Source organism: Dipodomys ordii, unplaced genomic scaffold (assembly GCF_000151885.1).
Source record: "Dipodomys ordii isolate 6190 unplaced genomic scaffold, Dord_2.0 Scaffold78, whole genome shotgun sequence".
In the NCBI taxonomy this organism is placed as follows: domain Eukaryota; kingdom Metazoa; phylum Chordata; class Mammalia; order Rodentia; family Heteromyidae; genus Dipodomys; species Dipodomys ordii.
The window spans coordinates 6,384,892-6,411,152 of record NW_012267294.1 but is presented as its reverse complement, the minus strand read 5'-3'; the positions used below and the strand labels follow the sequence as shown (position 1 = coordinate 6,411,152).

General features: G+C 55.9%; 1 protein-coding gene across 1 annotated transcript; it reads right to left on the bottom strand.

The window, feature by feature from the left end:
• Positions 1-8,376: 8,376 nt before the first annotated feature.
• Atp1a1 (ATPase, Na+/K+ transporting, alpha 1 polypeptide) lies at positions 8,377-25,838 on the bottom strand. The gene is made up of 22 exons (XM_013024679.1): positions 25,728-25,838; positions 24,660-24,719; positions 23,694-23,897; positions 23,246-23,359; positions 22,627-22,761; positions 22,430-22,547; positions 21,943-22,211; positions 21,264-21,462; positions 20,716-20,825; positions 19,038-19,172; positions 18,291-18,483; positions 16,348-16,523; positions 15,254-15,390; positions 14,541-14,691; positions 14,193-14,361; positions 13,918-14,072; positions 12,827-12,950; positions 11,531-11,676; positions 11,285-11,415; positions 10,766-10,867; positions 9,206-9,297; positions 8,377-8,632 (listed from the first exon to the last, which is right to left on the bottom strand). The coding sequence occupies exons 1-22, from the start codon at positions 25,755-25,757 to the stop codon at positions 8,604-8,606; spliced, it is 2,979 nt and encodes a 992-aa protein (XP_012880133.1). The 5' UTR covers positions 25,758-25,838; the 3' UTR covers positions 8,377-8,603.
• Between the last annotated feature and the right edge of the window lie 423 nt (positions 25,839-26,261).

The following is a 26,261-nucleotide window of genomic DNA, read 5'->3' as shown; positions in this document are numbered from 1 at the left end:
AGGGGGGAGGAGGACTGGGCAGGCACCCAGGTGCAGCCCTGGCCCCACCTTTGACCTCTGGACCTGCCCCGCCCAGCCTCACCTACAAACTCCCTCCTGGCAGCTTTGGGGAAGGGGAGGGGGGTTGTTCCTGGGAGCTGGATCCCTGGGGAGCCAGCACTCTGCTCTGCTCTGCTCTGCTCTGCAGGGAGGGGCTGGGCCAGGGAGCCGGAGGACTTCATGATGCGGCAGAAGGGTATAAACATGCTCTGGAACAACCTCCCCCGAAAACCCACACTTCTGAGAAAATGAGGGGCCTTTTAATGGAAGAGTAAAGGCAGCAGACATAAAATCACCCAGCCACAGCCAAAACATATACACAGTAGAGAAGGTGGCCTGGAGGGAGGGCAGGGGTGGAAGGAACTCACACCCAGAACCTGACTCTCGCAACCGTCACTCCTCACTCCTGGGGCTTGAACTCAGGGCCTGAGCGCTGTCCCTGAGCTTCTTTTGCTCAAGGCTAGTGCTCTACTGCTTGAGCCACAGTGTCACTTTCTGTGTATGTGGTACTGAGGAACGGAACCCAGGGCTTCATGCATGCAAAGCAAACACTCTACCACTGAGCCACCTTCCCAGCCCTGTACATCACTTTTATAATAATACATTAAAAAAAATTAAATTGGGGGAAAAAAAGATGGCCTCTTCAACAAATAGTTTTGGGAAACCTCGTCATCTACATGCAGGAGACTAAAAAATGGGCACAGGAGGCTCATGTCTGTAATCCCAGCTACTAAGGAAGCTGAGATCTGAGAATCGAGGCTCAAAGCCAGCTGGGAGAGGAAAGCCTGTGAGACTCATCTCCAATTAATCACCAAAAAGCCAGAAGTGGTTGCCTGTAATCCTAGCTACTCAGGAGGCTGAGATCTGAGGATCATGGTTCAAAGCCATCCGGGACAGGAAAGTCTGTGACAAAAAAAGCCAGAAGTGGAGCTGTGGCTCAAGTGGTAGAGCGCCAGCCTTGAGCAAAAAGGGACAGCGATCAGGTCCTGAGTGCAAGCCCTAGGACCAGCACACACAACACACACACACACACACACACACCCCTCAACCTAAAAATAGAATGACCCAATGATCTAGCAATACTCAGGCAATATCCCAAAGGACTGCAAGTCAGGATATAATAAAGGCACTGGAACACCCAGGTTCATTGAAGCACTCTAGCCCAGAACCAAGATCTGGAAACAGCCCAGGGGCCCACACCTGACAAGAAAATGTCACACACACACACACACACACACACACGGTAGAATATTACTCAACCATAAAGAAGAATAAAACCATGCCCCATGCAGGGAAATAGTTGATCTGTAAAACATCCTCCAAAGTGAAGGAAGCTGGGCTCTGAAAGCAACTGACACATTTCCCCTCACCTGTGGGCGCCCGACCTAAAGTATAAACTCATGTAGCGCAGGGTCCACGGCTCTGTTTTCATGGATGAGGTGCACTTGCAGATTTTCTGCTCCTGGGCATTTTGCTGGGGGAGGGGGGTGTCACTTGGGCACCTCAGCCTGACCCTTGCTAAGTTCCAGCAGCTTCCCTGGGGCCCTGGGAGTCAGGCGTGCCCCGCCTGGGGGGAGCTGGGAGCACCCGGAGGTGGGGAGGGGGTGCTGCATGGCTCCGTTCCCGTTCCAAGGGCCACCAGTGGAGCTTCTCTGGGGCGGTAGCGCTGTCCTGCAAGGCATACACCGCAGAGGCGGCCATGCGGTGGCTGCAGGGATCTCTCCAGGGAGCCCTGCCTGTGTGCTTCTCGGAAGCTCTGTTGTCTTTGCATGCTGACTTTTCTTACGTTCTCAGTCCCAGTTTGTTTCCCAGAGGAGCGTATTCCCAAATTTATAACAATGACCCAGCAGATGGAGGCCTCCCGGCCTTGACTGGACACCAAGTGATAGGTTGTTGTTGGTGGTGGTGGTCCTGAGGTTGAACTCGGGGCCTGGGCGCTGTCCCTGAACTTCTTTTGCTCAAGGGGAGCGCTCTACCACTTGAGCCACTGCACTACTTCAGGTTTTCTGGTGGTTTGTTGGAGATAAGAGTCGCATGGACTTTCCTGCATCAGGAAGGGCCGGTGGAGGCCATTTGTACCCGGCCTTCCTCCCCATTGGGGGTGGGCGGGCTGTGCACAGCTTCTGTAACAAACACGCTCAGGGCTTACAGCTCCAGCTGGGATCTGACCCAGGGGCGGCGGCGGCCCGCGCAGCCCCGGGCCTCGCGGGCTGGGCCTCCGCGGCCGCCATAGTGCAGACCCCTGGAGCGCCCCCGCGCACGCGCAGACCTGGGCTCCGTTCGCCCCGGCGCTCCGCCAGCGACCCTTGGCGGCGGCCGTGCGCGGGTCCCGGTACGGCCTGCTCCGGGGTCGTCCGCGCCCGCGCCGCCCGCCCCGCGCGCCGCCTGGTCCTTGATCACGGGGCCGGGGGAGGCCGGGGCCGCGAGGCCGGAGAGGCCGGGGAGGCCGGGGGAGGCCGGGTGCAGTCACCGGGAGGGCCGCGTCCACAGCCAGCCTGACCTGACCAAGCAAAGCAGCACAACCCAGACAGCTACCTGCACCCCACACGCCCCGCCTGCACCCCACAGCCCGCCTGCACCCACAGCCCCGCCTGCACCCCACAGCCCACCTGCACCCACAGCCCCGCCTGCACCCCCCCCTGCCTGGCCTGCACCCCATACACTCTGCCTGAACCCCACCTGCCCGGCCTGCAGCCCTGTGCACCCCACATGCCCCACCTGCACCCCACACGCCCCGCCTACACCCCACACGCCCCGCCTGCACCCCACACGCCCCGCCTGCACCCCACAGCCCGCCTGCACCCACAGCCCCGCCTGCACCCCACCTGCCTGGCCTGTACCCCACACACCCTGCCTGCACCCCACAGCCCGGATGCACCCCACACACCCCGCCTGCCCGGCCTGCAGCCCTGTGCACCCCACATGCCCAGCCTGCTGAGCTGGCCCAGTCCCTCCTGTCCAGTCACTGGACTTCGCATTTAGAATTCCGTCAGCGGCCTTGGGCAAGCCTGCCTCGGTAGCCCCAGTGCTGAGTGCTCGGCCCCCTCACTCCATCCTTAGGCTCCTGCAGTGCTCCTGCAGTCTTCATTTTGGAGGAGGAGGACTGGGAGGCGGGAGCACTGCCAGAGGCAGCACAGCTCCACGTGATCCCGGGTTGATGTGACTGAACAGCGCGCTCTCACGGATGCCTGTGTGCTCCCCGTGTTTGCTTCTTTGAGGACAATCACTGATTTGCAGTCTCTAACGACACATTTTTGGAGCCAGAGGCCTGTGGCTCGTGTCTGCCTTCCCAACTACTTGGGAGGCTGAGAACTGAGGATCATGGTTCAAAGACAGCCTGGCAGACAAGCCTGAGAGACTTACTTCCAATTAACCACTCAAAAGCTGAAAGTAGAATTGAGGCTCAAGCGGTAAAGTGCCAGCTTTGAGAGAGAAAGCTAAGCAAGAGTGTGAGGCCAAGTTGAAGCCCCAGGACTGACACGCATGTGCACACACACACCCTTTCTGGGGAGCGTATTTTCCCTTCAGTGCAAGCCTCACCGCCGGGGCAGAAGACTCAGCCCCGACACACAGGAAATGCCCGCTCCTGTCCTTCACCGGTGACTGGGGTGGGAATGTCACATGCAGTGGCCCTTATGTGACTCCAGATGCAGTGAAATAGTGCAGCAGAAATGTGGTCACCAGCTGGTGTGTGTGTGTGTGTGTGTGTGTGTGCGTGTGTGCGCACACAGCTGCAAACGGGCTGCAGCCTGCCTGTGCCTGGAATCCAGGGTGCCATATGCCCACATTTCCAGGGGCTCCTGGTGTTATGTAACCGCCCCAAGGCCTGGGGCAGCAGGAAAGACCTTTCCAAAGATGAATGCTGAGGTCAGGCTGACCTTGAGAAGCTGGGGTGTGCCAGGCTGTGGACCACATCCAGCCTCGCTAAGACTTAACACACAGACCCCGCACCAGAAAGCAAAGGGTCTGGGTGTCTACTCCATCTGGGGGCTCAGCCGGTTGAGCCCTCAGCCTGAGAGGCGTGGGATGTTGAGTATAGAGCCAGCCCCGCTGCCAGGCCAGGACATGTAATCCTCCCGGCCATCTCTCATTAGCAGACTCGAGGCCCATGGCCTCCCCAGGGCCCTGTGGTATGAGCTCACAGGTCTGGTCTCCTGGGCACAGAACAGGGTAGCAGAAAGGCATCCTGGGAGAGCTGTGGGAGGAGGCCACAAAGGCTTATCAAGGCTTGCTCTGTGCTCGTCCCCGGGGGAGGGAGGTATCTGATGGGCCCAGACCCACCACCCAGGGCCCTTGTGCGCTTCCAGCCTAGACAGCCTCTCCTGGCTGGCCTCCACTCCTTCCTGGGCTGAAGCAAGGCTGGTGCTTCCTCTGCTTGCTTCCCACATTGCAGACTTAAAGGAGCACTTTCCAAACCGTGCTCCTGACTGTCAGCAGCTGGTGGAATTAATGTAGTGGGTACTAAAAAGCCAGGTGCTGTTTGGGCCCATGTGAATCCAAGAGCCTCGCCTCTCCAATTTAAAATAAAGCTGGAAATGGAGGTGTGGCTTAAGTGGTAGAGCACCAGACTTGAGCAAGCCCCAATACCAGCACACACATGTATAACCACACACACACACACACACACACACACTCAAACACAAAACAATACCCATGCTGCAAGAGCATGTGGAACAGGACTATGGTTATTTTGCTTTCTGTTAGAGCTTTGGAATGTCTGGGGACAACGTCCACTGTCACAACTTGGAGAAGGGCTGAACTCCTCTGTTGTCCACCTGACTGGGTGAGAGGCGGCTGGATTAGTACAGTGGGGTTTCAGTGTGTCTCTGAAGCTGTTGTGTGCACATGCGTGGGCACATGTGCATGTGAAGACCCACGTTGAATGTGAATGGCACCGTTTCATAGGCTGGGGGCCAGTGGAATAGAAGGGAAGACGCAAGAGGAGGAGGAGGCGGAGGAGGCCATGCCAGCCTTAGGGCAGCTCCGCTGCTTCCTGGCCTCCATGAGGGGAGCAGCTTCCTCCGAGACCTCCTCCCGCCATGATCAACCTCCCCACAGATCCACGCACGGAAGGGGCCTGCCTTGGACTGGACCCTCTGCCACTTTCCTCCCATGGGGGCGTTTGTCTCAGTTGATTCACACAGGTGATGTGGGGCTTCTGCCGGGGCTGCCACCACACAGCCTGCAAATAGGTCTCAATCCACCCTGACAAAGAATCATCCTCTGGACCTCATGACCCACAGGACTCCTCCCCCGCCCCTCTCCCCATCCTCCTCCCCTTCCCTCTGTCCCTCAGACCCTGGCTTGAAATATCAGGGGCCTGTGGAGGCCCACTAGATGCCGGCGATTGTGTGGTGAACCTGAGGTCACTGCCCCTGTGCACCATGCTGCCTGTCGGCAATCCCCCTGGTGGAGAACCACGGGTGTGTGAGGGATAGCGGCTCCCGTGGCATGCCTCCCTGGCCTCTCCCAATTTCACATTACCAAAGCAGTTAGTGGGCTTGCAAGATCCCTACATTATTCAGCCCGGGAGCTGGCACATGGGCACTGGCTGCCGCCCCGCCCGGCCTGGCATCTGCCTTCCTGGTCCTCTCGGGCTGCATGGGAGCCCCTTGCCACGCCCCAGTGTGGCACGCGTGGAGTCCCAGCAGGATTCCCTGGCTCTGCTCCACGCAGTCTCACGGCCCAGGCCCTTCCGTCCCGGGGTGCTCCCTTCCCTCGAGGGACAGGGTCCTTGGACTTCGTGTGCTGCGCGGTCCCTGCAGTCTCCCCAGGGCCTGGGATGCAGCCTGGGAGTGTTTTCTGGCAGGTTCCTTCCTCGCAGGCGGCGGGGCTGACCTCCTGCCGATCCCAAGCTGGACAGCGCTTCTCTGGAGTCTGCAGCGTGGGGATGCTAGGGTCCTTGTGATTTCAGCACACACCAAGGGGGGCCCCTCCCCAGGCTGGCTCACCAGGTCCCCATGGCCTGCACCCCCCCCCAAGGGAGCCGCATGCATTCCTTCCCCAGGGTGGAGGCCCAAGGGTGGAGTGCAGATACCTCTGCACCCTGAGGCTTCGAGGGAGGCAGCTCCGTGTGGAGGAAAGACCAAGGTTTTTCCATCTCAGGTGAGGGCTTCTGCAACCACTCTACCCCACACCGCCTTTTTTTTTTTGGACGCCATTACTAGGGCTTCAACTCAGGGCCTGGGTGCTGTTCCTGAGCTTTTTCACTCAAGGATAGTGTCTACCACTTGAAACACATTTCTATTTCTTTTTGCTGGCTGATTGGAGATAAAGAGTCTCACAGACTCTCCCACCCAGGCTGGTTTCGACCTGTGATCCTCAGATCTCAGCCTCCTGAGTAGCTAGGATGACATGAATGAGCCACTGGTGTCCAGTGTCCAGCAATTATGCATACTAAAGAGGATTCTATTTCTAGTCCATTCACTACTGAAATCTCTTTTAAAAAAATTCTACTTTCAGTGGCACTGTGGCTCAAAACAGGAGAGTGCTGGCTCTGAGCAAAAGAGCTCAGTGCCTAGGCCGTTAGTTCAAATCCTAAGATCATCAACAACAAGCTCTACTTTTCTAAGTACAAATGAACTCTATTGGGTGCTTAGATTCAGGAAGAGGAGGGAAGATGAGGGGAGGGGCAAGGGCAGGGGAGGAGGAAGGAGGAAGAGGAAGGAAAGGGAAGAGGGGCTGGGAAGGGGAGAGGGATCTTTGCTGTTTGAAGGCAGGTCTGAGGACAGCCCTGAGACATCTGAGCACAGTGCAGGTTTCCCTGTGCCCACCTTGCCAGCTGTGCCGGCGGCCCTGGCACTGATGGGCGTGTGGCCGCTGCCCTAGGCTGACACGGTGCTGGCTTTGCAGCCTGGGACGGGTTGGCTTGCTTCCTTGTTCTACAAGTTGCAGCCTGACAGTCCCCGGCTCCGGAGGGCAAACTCATCTGCATAGATGTCCAATGGCTTGTGCTTCGCTTCCAGGAAACTTTCCATGATCTTCTGTCTGAACACCAGCCTCAACCTCTGCCATTGTTCGGCACAAACTCGTCATCCTTCTCCAGGTCCTGGCCCAGCTCTCGCCCTCTGCCTGCCCGCCCGCCCGCCCCGCCTCTGCAGCACTGCAGTCACCCCTACCACTAATGAGCTGGGACATCAAGCCCCTCCACTGTGTGTGTGTGTGTGTGTGTGTGCACGCCAGTACTGGCTTCAGCTCAGGCTTGGGTGCTTTCCTGTAGTCTTTGCTCGCGGCTAGTACTTTCACTGAAAGGCACAGTTCCACATCTAGCTTTTTGGTGATTAACTGGAGTCTCGGGTTTGACTGCCCGGGCTGGCTTTGAACCATGATCCTCAGAGTGCAGCTTTCTGAATCGCTAGGATTACAGCCGTGGGATCTGCCTGACTACAATCCTCCTCTCCCCCCAAGATAAATGATCATCAAACAGAAAAGGGCAGAAATGTCCTGGTAGACAAGGGCTGGAGGCTCCATCTCCCCACTGTGGTTTCCTAGCCCTGGGCTTCTTAGAACATCCCAGAAGGGCAGCTCTCTCTCAACAGTCCCCCCCCAGGGTTCAAGGCCTCAGGCTTCAGATCCTCATACCAGAACTGTGACCACCCTGACAGCACTTGTCAGCTCTCCAGGTGTGGGAGGCGGAGGCTGGGCTGGGTAGGAGGCCTGTGGCCTCTAGCACACAGCCTCACTCCAGTCTGCGGTCAGGTCAGTCTCGGCCCCCACAGCCCCAAAGTCTTCCTTCTGCTGCCTCCTACCTTGGCACGGCCGCCACAGCACTGGAGGCTGTGCCCATCACAGCAGAGCACGGAGGGAGACGACAGGAAGTGGGCGGAGGCAGAAGAGGAGGGCGCCCCGTGACGGCCCCGCTGTGCTTGAGGGCTGATTTTGGCATTTTTGGAGAAAACACAGGTGCCAGTGGAGCAGGCGGTGGGCACCGTTCTTGGGAGAAGCCGGCAGAAGTGCAGGAAGGATGGCTTAGGGACAAGAGCTAACCTAGAAACCCGGGCCTCCTCACCCAGTGCAGGTGCGGGGTCCCCATGGTAGGAAGCGGGGAAGGAAGAGGGACGACACCAGCCCGCCCCAGGGACTGGACTGGAAGGTGGTGTGCAGGTGAGTCCCTCCCCTGGGGGCTGATTAAGCTTAGGGCTGAGGCTCCCTAACAGGCCGCTAGAGGATGCGGGTGCGGGGTTGCCTTAACGACCGCACCCTGGGAGACAGAGGCCTCCCACCCACAAATCCACCGCACCACAGACCAATTCCACTGATACCATCTTTATTGTAAAAATCCAGATATAAAATGTATTCTTTCAGCCTTCCCAGGTTTTCCTTTTTTACAAAAACAAAAAGGCACGTGAGATCCTTCCCTGCTCTCGTCGCTCCCGGCTCCGGTGTTTTATTTGTTTTTCAGGCACCCTCCCCCCGCCCCCCATTGCGGTGACATGCTGCATTCCCGGACGTCCAGCTCCCACATGCTCCGGTGCTCCGACCGGGTGATCCCGAGTTCCCAGACTGAGCGCACAGGGGTTGCGGATGCAGAGGGCGGCCCGGCGCTCCGGGCGTGCAGGACATGACTAGTAGTAGGTTTCTTTCTCCACCCAGCCTGTAGGCAGCAGAGAAGAGGCATGGATCAGGGTCCAGTCCCAGCACCCCGGGAGGGGGGTGAACATGGGGAGAAGGCAGGGTGGGGTGGGTGCTACCCCAAACTCAACACGGGACCCCTCTTTTATCTGGGAAGATGGTCTGTGTTTGTCTTTTTGGTGCCATTGTGGGGCCTTGAACTCAGCCCTAGCACTGACCCTTAGGCTTTTGACACAAGGCCAGAGCTCTACCACTGGAGCCACAGCTCCACTTCCAGCGTTTGGCTGGAGATCAGAGTCTCCTGGACTTTTCTTTGCCCAGGCTGGCCTAGAAGCACAGCCCTCCCAGCAGCTAGGATTACAGGCGAGAGACGCCTCTCTGAGATGACTAAAGTGCTGATGAGGCTCAACACTGTCCGGTCTGAATATTAAAATCTACAATATGACCTGTAACTCAACCTGTGCAATGCTCCACCCTGGGTAAGGCCGGCAGTCTGACTCACACCAGCCTCGGACACCAAGAGCAAAGCCAACCAAAGCCCAGAGAGCCCAGATTTCGCACCCTCTCCTCCCCCCTCCAGCCCCAACCCAATTACCCCCGGGGCGACGTCTGATGATGAGCTTCCGGACTTCGTCGTACACGAAGATGAGGAGGGAGTAGGGGAAGGCACAGAACCACCAGGTGGGCCTGCAGGGAGAGGCGGGCACCGATTCAGATCCACGAAGCCCACCCAGAGAAAGACATGCTGTGGGGAGCTCACCACCCATCACAGTCCACGCTGGGTCTAGGGGCAGATGGTTGCCTCTCGGGCTGGCAGGCCTGGGATGCGTGATCCATCCCGTCTGGCTTGCAAGGGAGGAGGGCACATTACACGTGCCAACTGTGGACTGCCTGCACATTTCCTTTCTTCCCTTTCTCAAGTGCTTAAGATCTTTCTTTTTTTTGGGACTAGTACTGGGTTGAACGCAGGCCTGGTGCTCTACCGCTTCAGCCATACTTCCACTTCCAGCTCTGTGACCTTTCCTGCCCCTGTTGGCTTTGAACCCATGTCCTCAGTTATCAGCTTCCTGAGTAGCTAGGATTACAGGCCGCAGCGCCAGCACTTGGCCTGAAAGTGCTTCGGCTTCTCGGTGCCTGTCTCGCGTCCTGGCACAGCTCCCGGTGGGAGTACCGCCGGGGTGGGTCCAGGCTGGCCATGCAGCACTTGAGCTTAGTTTCTGGCAATGGCGTTTGGGGCAGCCTGCTGTGTATTCCAAGTCCCAGACCCGGGAACTGAAAAAAGCGGAGCCCCAAACGTCAGCCGAGACCTGCATGAGCCCCGAGGCCCCAGCCTGGAGACAGGCTCCCTGGCGGGCGGGCGGGCGGGCGCGTACCTGGTGACAGTTCCCAGGGCTCCATGAGGACTGGCTGTGCTCCTCCTATTTCCACACCATTATGTCCCCAACTCAACCTCCTCCTCACACAGCAGAGGAGCAGAGGTCAGGAGCGGAGCCCTGTGCGACTTTGTGATCCCTTGATAAGCAAGGTCAATGATATTCAACTTGGTCACATCTTCTGTCTGGTGCAAACCTGCTCTGCAGGGGGCACTGGGGACAGAGACGCATGGCCATGCCACGCCGGCCCGCCATGGAGACAGGGAAGTGCGGAGTCTAGGGCCCTGAGACGCCCAGGCAGCACGGCAGGACAGCCGGGCGGGAGGGGGTCAGGCACCCAGAAAGAAACGCGTCCTCACGTCTACAGGCAGGGAATACTGCTGGACCCCTACACAGGTGTGGACGGCACTCGGTGAGGCTCATGGACAACTTGGGGTACGGAGTGTGGACGCCACCCTAACCACACTCAATGACCCAAGGGCTCCCAGTAAGTCCCACTAAACTAGCAAAGAAAAGGGGCGCCGGAGCGACCTCACACCCTTCCTCCTTTGGGAAGGCAATCGGAGCCTGGGACGGTGGAGGCTGACACAGCAGTCCAAACAGTCTGGTCTGAACCAGACCCCGACTCCAGGACAGCTGGGCGCTGGCTGTGAGTACCAGGGCTCGCCTGGCCGCCTCCCTCACAAGCCAGCTTCCCTCCCGTTCCCGGCCATGGGATCCCTGCACACACCACCCAGAAAGCACAGCGTGTGCGCCCACGCCACGGCCCGAGGACCACTCACTTGAGGGGGTACATCCTGAGCGCCACACCCATGCCGGGACAGTAGGACAGGAAGGCCGCCAGGGCCGTCTCCTCAAAGAGGCCAAATATCAAGATCTTGTTCCTGAAACACAACGGGGAAAGGAGCTAACAACGCACAAACAGAGGTTTAGCTTTTCTTCTTTTGTGCTGGTCATGGAGCTTGAACTCCAGGCCCGGCACTGTTCCTGAGCCTTCTGCTCAAAGCTAGCGCTCAACCACCTGAGCCATAACACCACTTCCTGATTTTTGGTGGATTCACTGGAGCTAAGAGTCTCACAGACTTTCCTGCCCCGACTGGTTTTGAGCCTGGATCCTCAGATCTCAGCCTCCTGAGTAGTTCGGATGACAGCAAGACCAACACCTGACTGCGAATGCAATTTTTTCCAATCAAATTTCTAATTATGGAAACTTGGCCTTGTGTGTGACTTTTTTTTTTGGGGTGTGTGGCAGTGTTGCTTAACCATCTCTGCAGCTCCCTGGGCGCGGCGCCGGCCCTTACTTCATGCCCTGCTGGAAGACGGAGTTCCTCCGCGTCTTACAGATGACCAGGTCAGCCCATTGCACCACCACAATGCTCACGAAGAACGCCGTGTGGCAGGTGAACTCCACGATCTTTCTCTGCTCGTAGGTCTGAAAGGCAAGGCAGACGTGGCTGGGGGCGGGGCGGCCAAGATCTTGGGGTGAGGGCAGCTGGAGGGGCAGCTTGGGCCTGGGTCACAGGTCATGGGGTCAGGCCATCACTCACCCACTGCTGCCCATAGCTGTCCTCCACATCGTTGATCCATCGGTCATCCCAGTCCACCCGGATGCCCAGCAGGTGAATCGGGAGAAACCCGTTCTCAGCCAAAATCACGAAGTAGGTGAAGAAGCCGCCCAGGGCCTGGATCATGCCTGGAAAGATGGGGGCTTCCTGAGTGGTACCTGGCAAGGCCTTCCAAGCCCCGTCACCTGATCAGTGGCTGCGGCGCTGGCGCTGGCTGGGGGATAGGGGAAGGGGAGGGAGGCGTGGAGACCCCCAGGCAGGCTCTACTTCTTGAGTTCCTTTTTAAGAGCTTAAAAGACAGAGGCACCTTGCTCTTAGAACACACCGTTTCCCACACTTCATCAGGCCACGAGCCTTCTGAGAAATCGGCCTGCCTGACTTTGTGTCTGTGCTGGTCCTGGGGCTTGAACCCAGTCAGCGCCTCACACTTGTGGCCTGGCATTTTGTTCAAGGCTGGTAGTCCACCCCTGAGCCTCAGCACAGCTCCATTTCCAGCTCTTTGCTGATCCGTCAGAGACAACAAAGGCTTTTCTGCCCCAGCTACCTTTGAACTTGAATCCTCAGATCTCAGCCTCCTAAGCAGCTATGACAGAGGCGTGGGCTGCACGCCTCCAGCAGTGGGCTACCTTCTCTCCTTTTAATCTAAAAGACTCCAAGCTCTGTTCTCAGAGTTTTCGCATGCTGCCATCTTGCTCCTCCCCAAGGCACTGGTGCTTCCCCCATAGTTTCAGGATCCCTGCCCCTCCGGCATCCAATGTGAGGGAAACACCCCGAGTTCCCAGAGACAAGATCTCATCTACACAACCGAGAGGTCTCCCTGGAGGTCACCCGAGGCCACCAGCAATGACTGCAGACGGCAACCCTGTGCTGAGTCACCTCCGCAACTGCGGCTGCCCCTCGCTGCCACAGCGGCAGTACCTTATCTGCCCACCGCACTGCTCCCGGCAGGAGCAGGCGTGGGCAAGGCTGCATGCAGGACTGCACTTTGGTGGGCACCAAATGCCAATTGTTAAAGATGCAGGACTGCACTTTGGTGGGCACCAAATGCCAATTGTTAAAGCCTCAAGTTTCCTAGTGCTCTAATCCTGGGGTTCGGCAGGTCAGCATGAGACTAAAGACGCGGAGCTGCGCGCAAAAGCCAGCGGGCAGGCAGCCGCATTAGCTGGCTTCTCACAGGGTGGAGAACTTGGATCTGTGCCAGCAGCACGCCCCCCGCCCCCCAAGCCAGGCATGTCCACGCGTGTCCCCTTAAAGCTGCCTGCACGGGCCGCGGCTCACCGATCTGCCCGTAGGCCATGCTGATCAGCCGCTCGTTCACAAGCTTGTCAGTCTTGGGATTTCTGGGCTGTCTCTTCATGATGTCGCTCTCGGCTTGCTCATAAGCAAGGGAGATGGCGGGAACCTGGGGGCGGGGAGGAAATGGTATTTATTGAGATTTTTTTGGTAGTTGTTCAGTAATGGACTTTCCTGCCCAGACTGGCTTTGAACTACAATCCTGAGATCTCAGCCTGAGTAGGGAGGATTACTTGTGTGAATGAACCTTCTGATAATGTAATTCCCACCTCTCCCCCTTTAAACTGGTTTTATCTCATGAGACTGTGTTATAGACACCATTTAAAAAGAAGAACTGCAGAACGAGCGATTTGGAGGTGGTAAGCGGGCATGCTCTGCTGCCTGGCATGCCAGCATGCTCTTTTCTTTTCTTTTTTTTTTTGGTCCAGTTGTGAGGCCTGAACTCTGGGCCTGGGCGCTGTCCCTCAGCTCTTCAGCTCAAGGCTAGCGCTCTACCACTTGAGCCACAGCGCCACTTCCGGCTTTTTTTTCTGCTTATGTGGTGCTGAGGAATCGAACCCAGGGCCTCATGCATGCAAGGCAAGCGCTCTTACCACTGAGCCACCTTCCCAGCCCCTATCCCCAATCTTTTTGTTGTTGTTGCTGTTCGTTGTAGTGCTTGAACTCTGGGCCTGAGTGCTGTCCCTCAGCATTTCAGCTCAAGGTTAGTGCTCTACCACTTGAGCCACAGCACCACTTCCGGCTTTTTTTTTTCTGCTTATGTGGTGCTGAGGAATCGAACCCAGGGCCTCATGCATGCAAGGCAAGCGCTCTTACCACTGAGCCACCTTCCCAGCTCCATGCCAGCATGTTCTTGTGTTGTGTGTCAGTCCCAAGCTGGAACTCGGGGCCTGGGCCCTGTCCCTTAGCTCTTCTACTCAAGGCTGGTGCTCTACCGCTTGAACTACACTTCTACTTCTCGTGTTTTGGTGCTTAATGGGAGGTCAAAGTCTCACAGACTTTTCTACCTGGGCTGGCTTTGAACTGTGACCCTGGGAGACGGGCCCGGCCTGGCCTGGCCCGAGGGGTCTGCTCACCATGTCAGTGCCCAAGTCGATGCACAGGATGGTGACCGTTCCCAGCGGCAGCGGAATGTTGGCAATAATAAATATCAGGAAGGGGGTGATTTCTGGAATGTTGCTGGTCAGGGTGTACGCGATGGATTTCTTCAAGTTATCAAAGATCAGACGACCTAGGAAAGCAAGATTTGGCCGCTGGGTGTGGAGACAGGCACCCCCGACACAGCAGGGCCGCCAAGGGCAGCCACGGATGGACTGCCAGCGGCAAGGACGCCTCCCCACGTGGCGCTTACCTTCCTCCACCCCCGTCACGATGGACGCGAAGTTGTCGTCCAGCAGGATCATGTCCGCGGCCTGCTTGGACACGTCAGAGCCGGCAATGCCCATGGCTACCCCAATGTCCGCTTTCTTCAAAGCCGGAGAATCGTTGACGCCGTCTCCCGTCACGGCCACAATGGCACCCTATGGGGAAGGAGGGAGGCGGGCTCTCATAACCTTGCCTTTTCCCCTTTGGTTGGTACTGGGGCTTGAGCTCAGGTTCAAGCTCTCAGGTTTTTCACTCTAAGGCTGATGGTGCTCTACCGGGTGAGCCACACCTCCACTTCCAGTGGAGACAGCCTCCTCGCCTCTTGCTCACTGACCTGGCGCTGGCAGCCTTCCACGATGATGAGCTTCTGTTGGGGTGAGGTCCTGGCAAACACGATCTCCGTGTGGTACTTCAAGATGTCGTCCAGCTGCTCAGAGGTCATGTCCTTCAGATCGCTGCCATGAACCACGCAGGCCTTGGCGTCTCTGAAGTCAGGAACCAAGAAGAAAATGAATAGGCAGCCATCCGCCACGCCACCAGCATGCTGTCCCCTCAAGGGGGTGCGCGACACAGGACACTCACTGGAAGCTGGGGGCCGTGGCTCACACCCACCATCCCAGCTACTCAGGAGGCTGAGAGCTAAGAACAGCAGTTCAATGCCAGCCTGGGCAAGAAAAGTTGGTGAGACTCTTATCTCCAATTAATCAGCAAAAAGCCGCATGTGGAGGTGTGGCTCAAGTGGTAGAGTACAATGTTGAGTGAAAAAGTTCAAGGGCAGCTGCCAGACCTGAGTGCAAGCCCCAGTAACAGCACACACACACAGAAGACCCCCAGATCACTGCCTCAAGAGTGCCTCCTGACTTTCACTGGCTCTGGGGCACCTGAGCCTCTGTGAACCCCAGCTTCCCAGAAGCAAACCAGAATCACCCCCATTTCTGCTCCTCCACAAGCCTGCAAGGCAGGTGTGTTCTGGCCTGGGGAGTAGGCCCAGAACAAATCCATCCCAGAACCTGTGATTCTGCCACCAGAGCTCCCAGCCGGCCGTACCTGGGGTTCACCTGGTTCACTGGGATGTTGAGGCGCGCAGCGATGTCTTCCACCGTCTCGTTGCCCTCTGAGATGATGCCCACACCTTTGGCAATGGCTTTGGCTGTGATTGGATGGTCTCCTGTCACCATGATGACCTGTTGGGAGGGATGATATTGAGGCGGCCTCCAAGCCAATGGCCACACACAAGATGATCACATGCACATACCGGGCTCTTCAGCCCGGAACACCAGAGGAAAAGAACACTAGTAGTAATGAGAAGCATCCGCTTGTGAAATCAAATGCCCATACAAGCAACACTCAGATTTTATCCTTATTCATGAGGACAGTAAGTGGCACACATAGTGTCTATTTTTCTTTTATCAATACATATACTTTGTAAAATTGACAAAGAAAAAAAAGGTCTGATTATGGTAGGCTGTGTTTTTCTATACTGGCCTGATCTTTAGGGACCGTAATGTGAAGGAAAAACACAAATCTTTTACACAAGATTTTTTTTGGTGCTGGTCACTGGTTATGGGGTTTGAACTCAGGGCCTGGGCACCGACCCTTGAACCTCTCTGTGCTCAAGGCTAGTGTTCTACCACTTGAGCTACGGCGCCACTTCTGGCTTTTTCTGTGTATATGGTGCTAAGGAATCAAACCCAGGGCTTCATGCATGCAAGGCAAGCACTCTGCCACTGAGCCCACATTCCCAGCCGTACTTTATATTTCTTTAGTTAAAAAGTAGAGATGCAGGGCTGGGAAGGTGGATCAGTGGTAGAGTGCTTGCCTTGCATGCATGAGGCCCTATGAGATTCCTCAGCACCACATAAGCAAAAAGAAAAAAGCCGGAAATACTGCTGTGGCTCAAGTGGTAGAGCTCTAGCCTTGAGCTGAAGAGCTGAGGGACAGCACCCAGGCCCAGAGTTCAGACCCCGTGACCGCCTCCCCCCCCAAAAAAAGTAGAGATGCTCCTTCCCCATTAGCTATTCAACTCCTAGTACTAACTGATCAAGTAAAGCAAGAAATGAGAGTGAGCCAGAACCTGGACCTGGGTGCCACCCCATATCCCTGCAAGATGAATCTAGCAATGGAGACTGCGGGCGCCTTACCTTAATCCCAGCGCTTCGGCACTTGCCCACGGCATCAGGAACAGCTGCCCGGGGAGGGTCGATCATAGAGATGAGCCCCACAAAGCAGAGATTATCCACGGGGAAATTCACTTCATCTGTGTCAAACTGGAACCCCTCGGGAAACTGCTCATCTGGCAGAAGAAGGTGGCAGAAACCTAGGAGGAGGAGGGGGGGGCCACGTGAGGCGGGCAGAGCCCACTCGCCACCCGGCTCCATGTGCCACTTTTATCTGGAATATTCTTTTACAAGTGTGTAGTTTTGACAGTCAGGCACTGGTGGCTCATGCCTAATAATCCTAGTTACTTGGGAGGCTGAGATCTGAGGATCATGGTTCCAAGCCAGCCTGGGCAGCAAAGTGAGTGAAACTCTCATTTCCAATTAAGCAGCCAAAAGCTAGAGATGGAGGTGTGGTTCTAGTGGTAGAGTGCTGGCCTCCAGGTAAAGTCAAGCAAGAGCATGAGGCCCCAAGTTCAAGTGTGGTTCTAGTGGTAGAGTGCTGGCCTCCAGGTAAAGTCAAGCAAGAGCATGAGGCCCCAAGTTCAAGCCTGAGTACTAACACATGTCTCAAGTCTAGTTTTGTGAACAGGATATGATCCAGCCTCCAGGAGGCTGAGGCTCAAGGATTGTCGAGGCCATCCTTGGTCGTAACAAGACCCTGGGTATTAAGGTAAGTGGCATCTGAAAGATAGAATTCATTTCCTCGCCTGACCAAGGAGCAAGAAGTGTGCAGTGTAACCGCGATGTGGCCGGAGCAGCGCCCGCCAGGCACGTCTGCCCGGAGCTGCACTTCATGCAAGGCCAGGCCTCTGCAATTCTGCATTTTCTATGAGCAAATGCCTCCTCAGAGGCAAGCGCAGACCAGATGCTCTGTGGAGCGCCTGTCACCGCCCCCCCCCCCCAACACTCAGGACTGTCAGGCCACTCCTTCCATGTGCCCTGAGGTCACTTAAGGCCTGGCTGGGTGCTCTCCCTTAGCCCTCACTCAAGGGCGATGCTCTACCAGTTGAGCCAGGTCTATTTCTGGCTTTTCACTGGCTCACTGGAGACGAAGTGTCCTACAGATTTGACTGCCTGAGCTGGCTTTGAACCATGACCCTCAGATCTCGGCCTCCTGAGCAGTCAAAGTTACAGGCACGAGCTATTAACATGTGCCAAGAGGCCGCTTTAACGTGGGTGGAGAAGGCAGCATGACTGCAGGGGGGCAGCGGCCTCTGGCAGACAGACAGACGGATGGATGGATGGACAGACAGACGCTTGGGGTCAGATGTTGGGGAAAGCTGTGACTCAGTCTGGGAACAACCGGTTCTGACTGCCTTCAGCTAACGGGAATAGGAAGAACTATCCATGATTTGTATTCAACCCACAACATATTACACAAAGGCCAAATTCCCAAGTGCACTGGACAGTGGAAGATGAACTTTCAAGTAGGTGAAGTGGCGGAGAGGAGGTGTGCTCCTCCCTCGAGGCTGGGTGAGCAGAGCTCTGGCTCTAAGGACAGCAGAGGAAAGGCGTGGCTCCAGACACCAAGAGTTAGCTGGGTTAAGAGGCAGGGCAGGCTGTGGCCTGAACAACAGGTGTCTGCAGGGGCTGGAACTCAAGGCCTTGTACTTGGGCTTTTCCCCCTCAAGGCTACTACTTGACCACATGAAACACAACCCTGATGGCTTCCTGCTGGCTAACTGGAGGTAAGCCTCACAGACCCTTCTTCCTGAAGTGACTCTGAACCATGATCCCACTGGTGCCCTGGAAGACCCTGGATCTAAGGAGTCTGAATCACAATCTCCAGGATGGCTTCCCAGGGCCCAGGGCACAAACATTTCTCCAGCACTGATTTCAAAATAGGCAGCAAAGAAAGCATTTCCCCTGCAGGCGAGAGGAAGGCCCATGGGACCAGGCGCAACCCCACCAGGGGCCCAGCGTACCCAGCACGCGCTCCCCAAGGCCGCCCAGCTCCAGGTAGGCATTCTGGAAGGCATCCTTCAACTCCTCATCCAGGGGCTGCTCCTTGCCCTGGAGGAGGATGGTGCTGCAGCGGTCCAAGATCCTTTCTGGGGCACCTTTCATCACCAGCAGGTGCCGTGGCTCGGCTGTATTGGCGTTCTTGTGGATGGACAGCTGGAAGAGTCACAGGAGGGGGTCACTGGGCGGCTGCACCCACTGGTCACCTGGCACCGCATATGCCAGGACTGCCTGCCTTGCTGGACGTGAACGCTACGATGAGCTGACAAAACACATGGAGAGGCCTGGGAACACACCCTCGAAGCTCCCCAGTGAACCCCAACGATTTATTTTTGGGTGCCAGTTACTGGGGCTTGAACTTGGGGCCTGGACGCTGTCCTTTAGCTTTCTCACTCAAGCCCTGGTGCTCTACCACTTGAGCCACTGCTCCACTTGGAGCTGTTTTCATGTGCAGGTTAATTGGAGATGAGTCTCATCTCAGACTTTTCTGTCTGAACGGTGATCCTCAGATCTCAGCTTCCTATGTAGCTAGGATGACAGGCAGGAGCCACCAGCGCCCGCCTTCCCATATGGCTGTGCGTGAACAAGGGATGGGCTCACACTTGTGCATGTGTGTCCCCCACCCCCAAACCATTTACAAGGGCTGAGCACTGTTCAGTAGAGACTCATCTTGAGCAGCAGCCGCCACTGTGGGGGAAGGCGCCGCACACCTGGTACTTGTTGGTGGAGTTGAAGGGGATCTCCACGATCTTGGTGTACCTCTCCCGCATCTCCTTCACCGAGCCGCAGCACACCTCGATGCACTTGAGGAGCGCCGACTCCGAGGCGTCCCCTGCAACTGCACGCTGGAGACAGACACACCAGCTGTTGGTCACGGACACCCCACCCCCAGGTACTGCCGAGCGAGGAATCCATTCCACCATCCCAGACAGCCCAGCTTCCTCCGCCCTAGGCGGTGCCCACCTCCCACCCACCTCCTCCGGCTGCTATCCCCCCAGAATCACTTCTGCAAACCAAAGGGGATTCTCGGCTGCACACTTGGCTGGCTGAGACCCCACCACAGAGTAAACTCCATAGTCTCCTGCGCTCACTGCCTAAGAATGGGAAGAGAGCAGCTCAGGGCCCCGGGACTGGGCAAAGCAGAGCAGCTACTAGACAAAGCAGCCGGGACGGAGGACGTCATTGGTGTGAAGCGGGGGCAGCCTGAGATCGCGGCCGGTGCACACACGTGCATGCAGTCTGAATACTAGGTCACCCCTGCGAGGACACACACCAGACAGCAACCCACGAAATAAATGGAGTTGTGTAAGCCAGTATTAGGACATGAACCCAGGGCCAGGGCACCGTCCTGTTTATAGTCTTAGCTCAAGGCTGGGGCTCCTAAAACTTGAGCCACAACTCTGGATTTTTGGTAGTTAATTGGCGAGAAAAGTCACATGGATTTTCCTGCCTGAGCTGGCTTTGAACCATGATCCTCAGATACCAGTCTCCCGAGCTGTGAGGGTTACAGGCGTGAGCTCCCAGTGCCTGGTAAAGTCTCAAAGATTGGAAAACTTCCATTTTGAAGTAAGGAGAAACATGGAGCAGACACGTCATATCTAACCCCCTCCCCCCACCCAAGATAAACAACATTATCTTTAAATCAACACTGATCCGAGGCCAAGACAACCATGTGTGAGATCAAGCAAGTTGGCATCTCCATGACCACCCGTCTGCACGTGCCCTGGAAGTTTGGTATGAGCCAAGTACCAGGTCAGTAGGCCTGGCAGGGCGGGAGTGGGGCCCAATAGGGGCTCAGAGCTCAGTGGGCCTACATTACTCTGTCCTTCTGGAATGTTCTACGTTCTATCTGGAAGGACCACTCCACTTGGGCAACGCAGCCAAATCACAGTCATTTCAGACTGTGGGAGGATTACAAGAGGCTGCGATGCTTTCTGCTACAATCTTATTTTCGCATCATTAATAAACAAGCTAGAGACAAATAAGAGAAACTTCTGGGCTGTTTTAAGAAAACCAGTGGCCTGACAGTGTAGCCTGACATGCAAATGTGATCATGCAGCCAAGCAGCCCTGTCTGGCCACAGTGTTTATTGATGCCTAAGAAGGCAGCTGAGTAAAACCGGTCTGACCAGTCTGTCCCCCACACAAGAACTGTCACTTCTCTGGCCTGGACCTGGCTTGGGACAAATTTCTCCTTCATCTCCCATGGCACACTGAAAGATGTAGGCAAGACAATTCTACACACAGGGAACCTGTCACGCGAGCAGGGTGCTATCTGAAGCAAAGCTCGGTGGGGCTGGGGGTAGGGGGGGCAGTGTGGCCTAACTGGAGAGATCCTGAGTTCAAATCCCAGTCCTGATGGCAGTGTTTGAGGGGCTCTGGAGCGTACCTTAAGGATGGGGAGGTTTTCCTGGTTAGCCTGGAACACAGCTCTGTTACAAAGACCTGCAATTCTGGACAGAGCAAGCCAGGTGGCTGAGGTCTTGTCGAAAGAGACACCTGGAGGCGACAGATCAAGACAGACAAGGACACATTAACTCAACACGACGCTGCGTTCATAGTTCTTCTAGTCCCACCACAAGCTCCAACGTTATTAATGTATTTGTTCGTTTAATTTATTGTGACAGTACCAAGTCTTGAACTCAGGGCCTGGGTGCTGTCCCCTTAGCGTTCTGTTCAAGACTAGTACTCTACTACTACTTAAACCACACCTCTACTGTCTTTGCCCAGCCTGAATTTCAATCATGATCCTCAGAGATCAGCCTCCTGAGCATCTAGGATTCCAGGTGTGAGCCACCAGCACCCGCTGGTATCTTACTTAATAAAACTAATTCCAGTCCATATGTGCAAGATGGGTTTCTCTATTAACCTCAGCATTTTTTGACAAATGGTGGAAATTAAGAGAGCCTCTGAGGTGGGTGGGTAGGTGGTGCTTACCGCTCTGGTTCTCAGTTGTATCAGCCTCGTGGATCTGATTGTCGAACCACATGTGGGCCACTGTCATCCGGTTCTGGGTCAGGGTTCCGGTCTTGTCGGAGCAGATGGTGGAGGTGGAGCCCAGAGTCTCCACGGCCTCCAGGTTCTTCACTAAGCAGTTCTTTCGAGCCATGCGCTTGGCGGTCAGCGTCAGACAGACCTGGAACCCCATGGTGCCACTCAGATTGCCATTCTACCAACTCCTGCTAAACCTGACCCTAACTCTCCCTCTGTCCAGCCTTCTCTGAGATCTGAGTACACATGAGGGCCACAGACATGGGGCTCCTGCACTTCCAGTGGGTGCTGCCAAGAAAAATAACACTAGGCACGACTCTGCCCATTCTATCCCCTGCCCATTCTGCTGCATGACCCACCACCTTCTGAGCCAGGCTTTTATTTGGTGTCCATCCTGAGGTTTGAGCTCAGGGCCTCATCCTTTCTCTTGGCTTTTTCAGGCAAGGCCAGTGCTCTACCACTTGAGTCACAGCTCTAAGTCCAGCTTGTGGTTGAGTGCAGATAGTCTCCCAGACATACCTGCTGAGCTGGCTTCCTTCCAACTTGGAGCCTCCCACCTCAGCCTCCCAAGCAGCTAGGATCACAGGTGTGAGCCACTGCGCCAGGCTCCTCCCAAGCCGCTCACCGTGACAGTAGCCAGCAGGCCTTCCGGCACATTGGCCACGATGATGCCGATGAGGAAGATAACGGCCTCCAGCCAGGTGTACTCGAGGATGAGGGACAGGATGAAGAAGGACACCCCCAGGAACACGGCCACGCCCGTAATGAGGTGGATGAAGTGCTCGATTTCAGCGGCGATGGGGGTCTGGCCGCCTTCCAGCCCCGAAGCCAGTGTGGCGATCCTCCCCATCACCGTGCGGTCCCCGGTATACACCACAATGCCACGGGCGGTGCCTGGGGGCACAGCAGGGCATGGCTGCCATGTGCAGTCTCATACCGGCAAAGGGATGCCGGCACGTGTGTGCAGTGGCAGGCCAGCCCCACATGCTGGGCAGGCCTGGTGTGGGAGGGGAGAGTGGATGGACAGCCGGACCGCACCCACCTCCATGCTGCGCAGAGCAAACAGCCACATGGCCCATGAGAAGGGCCAGGCCCTGCTGGGAGTGCCCTACCTTCCACGCAGTTGGTAGAAAAGAAGGCAATGTTCCTCGTCTCCAGGGGGTTCTCGTTGGTGAAGTCCGGAGACCTCGTCTGCGGCTCCGACTCGCCGGTGAGGGAGGAGTTGTCCACCTGTGGGGACCAGCAGGGAGGTAAGGCTGTGGCACCTCCAGCACTGCCTGGGCCGCGAGCGGCTCTGCTCAAAATCTACCTTGCAGCCGTTTGCAGATATGATTCTGAGGTCTGCAGGGATGCGGTCTCCGCCCTTCACCTCCACCAGGTCCCCAACGACAACCTCCTCCGCATTGATGCTCATTTTCTCCCCATTGCGAATCACCAGGGCTTGCTGTGGAAGGAGAAGCATTTTACACCGTTCAATGGGTGCCGAGGAAAGCGTGCAGCTCAAGAGAACCAGAAGACCGGTGACCTACTAGTTATAAAGTGTGCACAGATAAGACAGCGCTCAGCTTCTGACCAGACATAAAAGGCTGCTCAACTTACTTAAGTTACTTTTCTTACTGTGCTTGCTCTGTGTTTGGCTGGCACATTTCTTTTCCGGTGTGGTACTGGTTCTTGACTTCAGGGCCTCATGCTCACTTGGCTTTTCAAAAGCTCAAGGCTGGAGCTCTGCCACTTCTAGCCTTTTGCTGGTCAACTGGAGTCTCACAGACTTCCCTGCCCAGGTTAGCTCTGAACCACAATCCTCCAGATCTTAGTGCCCTGAGTAGCTGAGATTACACTGGTGCCCAGACTAAAATTTAGAAAACTGCAACCCCACATTATTTCTCATTTTGAGAGTGGAAAGGAAGGAGAACCACTGTGACAAGTACCTGAGGGACCATGTTTTTGAAGGACTCCATTATCTTTGAGCTTTTGGCTTCTTGGTAGTAGGAGAAGCAACCAGTTATGATGACCACCGCGGAGAGTACCACGCCAAGATACAGCTGTGGGGGAAGGACAGTTAGAATACAGCCAGGAGAAGGGAGAGTTAGTAATATAGCTGGGGGATGGGGGAGGAAAGGCGGGGGGGGGGGGGGGGGGAGTTACAGAGACAGAGCTGGGGGAGGGGAGAGCTAGACCTCAGGACTCAGGACAGAGATCAAGCATTCAGGTGCTTCCTGGCTGAGAAAAACCAGGTATGCAAGCAAGATCAAAGCTTCCAAAAAGGAGATTGACCAGAAGAGAAGAGGAAAAGACACCCCATGTGGAGGAGAAGCAGGGGCAGAGGCTGAGGGGCCCTACGCGCCCGCCAACCCATGCCACCACGACGTGGCTCACGTTATCATTCTGAGGCTCCTCTTCCGTAGCAGCCTGGATGCCGTAAGCCAAGAAACAAAGGATCGCCCCGATCCACAGCAACATGGAGAAGCCCCCAAAGAGCTGCCGGCAAAACTTAACCCACTCGGGGGTGGTGGGCGGGGGGGTGAGGGCGTTGGGGCCGTCCCTGGCCAGAATCTCAGCGGCGCGTGCAGTTGTTAAGCCCTGAGGAAAATACACAAGACCGAGGCTGGCTGTGTTCACAAGCTACTACTCAGCAATTACAACCAAACAAAACCAGTAATAAAGGGTGTCCTGAGCTGTAGAGCCAAGGAAGCACCAGTGGGTTCCTAGGTGCACAACTCCCATGATGCTCTGCCTCCACAGGTCTGATAAGCTCAAACTCCCCCACAAATAAACTCAGGGCCTGGGTGCTGTCCCTGAGCTTTTCTGTTCAAGGCTAACGCTCTACCACTTTGAGCCACTTTGAGCCACAGGCACCACTTGTGGTTATCTGGTGGTTAGCTGGCGTCTCGGACTCTCCTGTCGGGGCTGGCTTTGAAGCCTATCCCCCATCTCTCCCGGGTTGTTAGGGTTACAGGTATGAGCCGCCAGCATTCAGCGCCTCTGGATTTTACACAAAGGTTTTAAGTAAATGATTCAACCACCAAGGTTCCGACACACAGCAGTGAGCCAGGCCGGGAAACATATGAAGAAATGACTGCTGAAGACTCAACCGACTAAAGGGAGCGCCTCCATTATCCCCAGGGGAGATAGGTGATCTTGGAGACAACTTGACCACCTCAGAAATGTGACAGGGAGACGCCTGCTCGGGAGTCCCCATGAAAGCGCAGGCCAGGTGCACTGTCCCTGGTAAGACACTCAGATGGTGGCTGTCTCTAGGGCCCCCCAGCGGCCCCCAGGGCAGATCTGAGGGGACATGGAGGCAACGTGAGATTGGGTGCAGAGTTTCAAAGGAGAACATACTCGGCTCAAGTCTGTTCCATACTTCCGGTGGAGCTCATCCAGGCTAAGTTTATGGTCATCCTAAGGGGCAACAGAAACAATGAAATACTGTAACATTAAAAAGAACAAAAACTCCATCCACACCAGGTGTCCTGACTGGTCTGTTCTCCACAGTTGTCCAACAGCTCACACCATTTCCCGGAGTTTTCTGTCAGGGGTGGCTAATGGGTGCTGCCACACTAAGTCATAGAAACCCCAGGCACTTAGTGACCTCAGTCAGGAGGGAGGGGCCTCTCTGCCCAGGTAGGTTTTTTGGTTATGGGGCTTGAACTCAGGGCCTGGGCACTGTCCCCGAACTCTTTTTGCTCAAGGTTGGTACTCTACCACTTCTGTTTTTTGAGTGGTTAACTGGTAAGAGTCACAGACTTTCCTGCCCTGCTGGCTTTGAATTGCAATCCTTAGATCTCAGCCTCCTGTGCAGCTAGGATGTCAGGTGGGAGCTGCCAGCACCTGGCTTGCCCAGGTGATTTGAATCCAGAGAACATCTGCCTCAGCTCTTTCTGCAAGCCTCTGGTGAAGCCAGTGCAAAGAAAAAACTAACAACTCTCTAGCATCACTGTGTGTCAATCCTGGGACTTGAACTCTGGGCCTTGGGATCTTGCTTGGCTTTTTTGCTCAACGCTGGTGCTCTACCACTTGAACCACAGCTCATTTCTGCATGTTGCTTGTTATTTGGAATTAAAGACTCTCTTGGGTTTTCTGCAATTTTTTTTTTTTTTGGTCGGTCGTGGGGCTTGAACTCTGGGCCTGGGCGCTGTTCCTCAGCTCTTCAGCTCAAGGCGAGCGCTCTACCACTTGAGCTACAGCGCCACTTCCGGTTTTCTAGTGGTTTATTGGAGATAGGAGTTTCGTGGTCTCTCCTGCCCGGGCTGGCTTTGAACCACGATCCTCAGATCTCAGCCTCCTGAGTAGCTAGGATTACAGGCGTGAGCCACCAGCGCCCGGCATCTGCAATTATTTTTTTAAAGCAAAATCTCTCTCTCCCTCTCCCCCCCCCCCCCCCCCACACACACACACTGCAGTACGTACCATAGAAACTTCCTTCTTAAGTTCATCCATGTCCCTGTCTTTCTTGGCCTTTTTCCCCTTTTTGTCTCCATGTTCAGAAATGGCAGCGGGTTCATATTTATCACGTCCAGCCTACGAGAGAACATGGGAAACAAAGGCCATGAGCTCTGCACAGCTACGGAAACTGAAGGTTTTCTGGGGTCAAGGTGGCTTTAGGGACAGCAGCTATCTGGAAGGGTCACAGAGTGTAATATGGGGACAGCCCTTATGCACACATTCACATTTATGCCATACACCACACCAAGCTGTGAGCACAGATCCCGCCCTCGGTAGAGGCAGGCCTCAGCCAGCCTCACTCCCATGAGCAGAGCACGAGACAAGCCGTGTGGGCACAGATCCCTGTCCCGTACCCTCCCATGTTCACACCAAGAGGATCAAACCATCCTTGCCAGGCGCAGACTTGCTCTTCCTGTGTGCCCCCTGCTCACACAGCTTGCACATCTTGGCTCCAACACAGGCCAGCGTTCCTCCAGTAAGTCAGTAACTCTTAAGTTT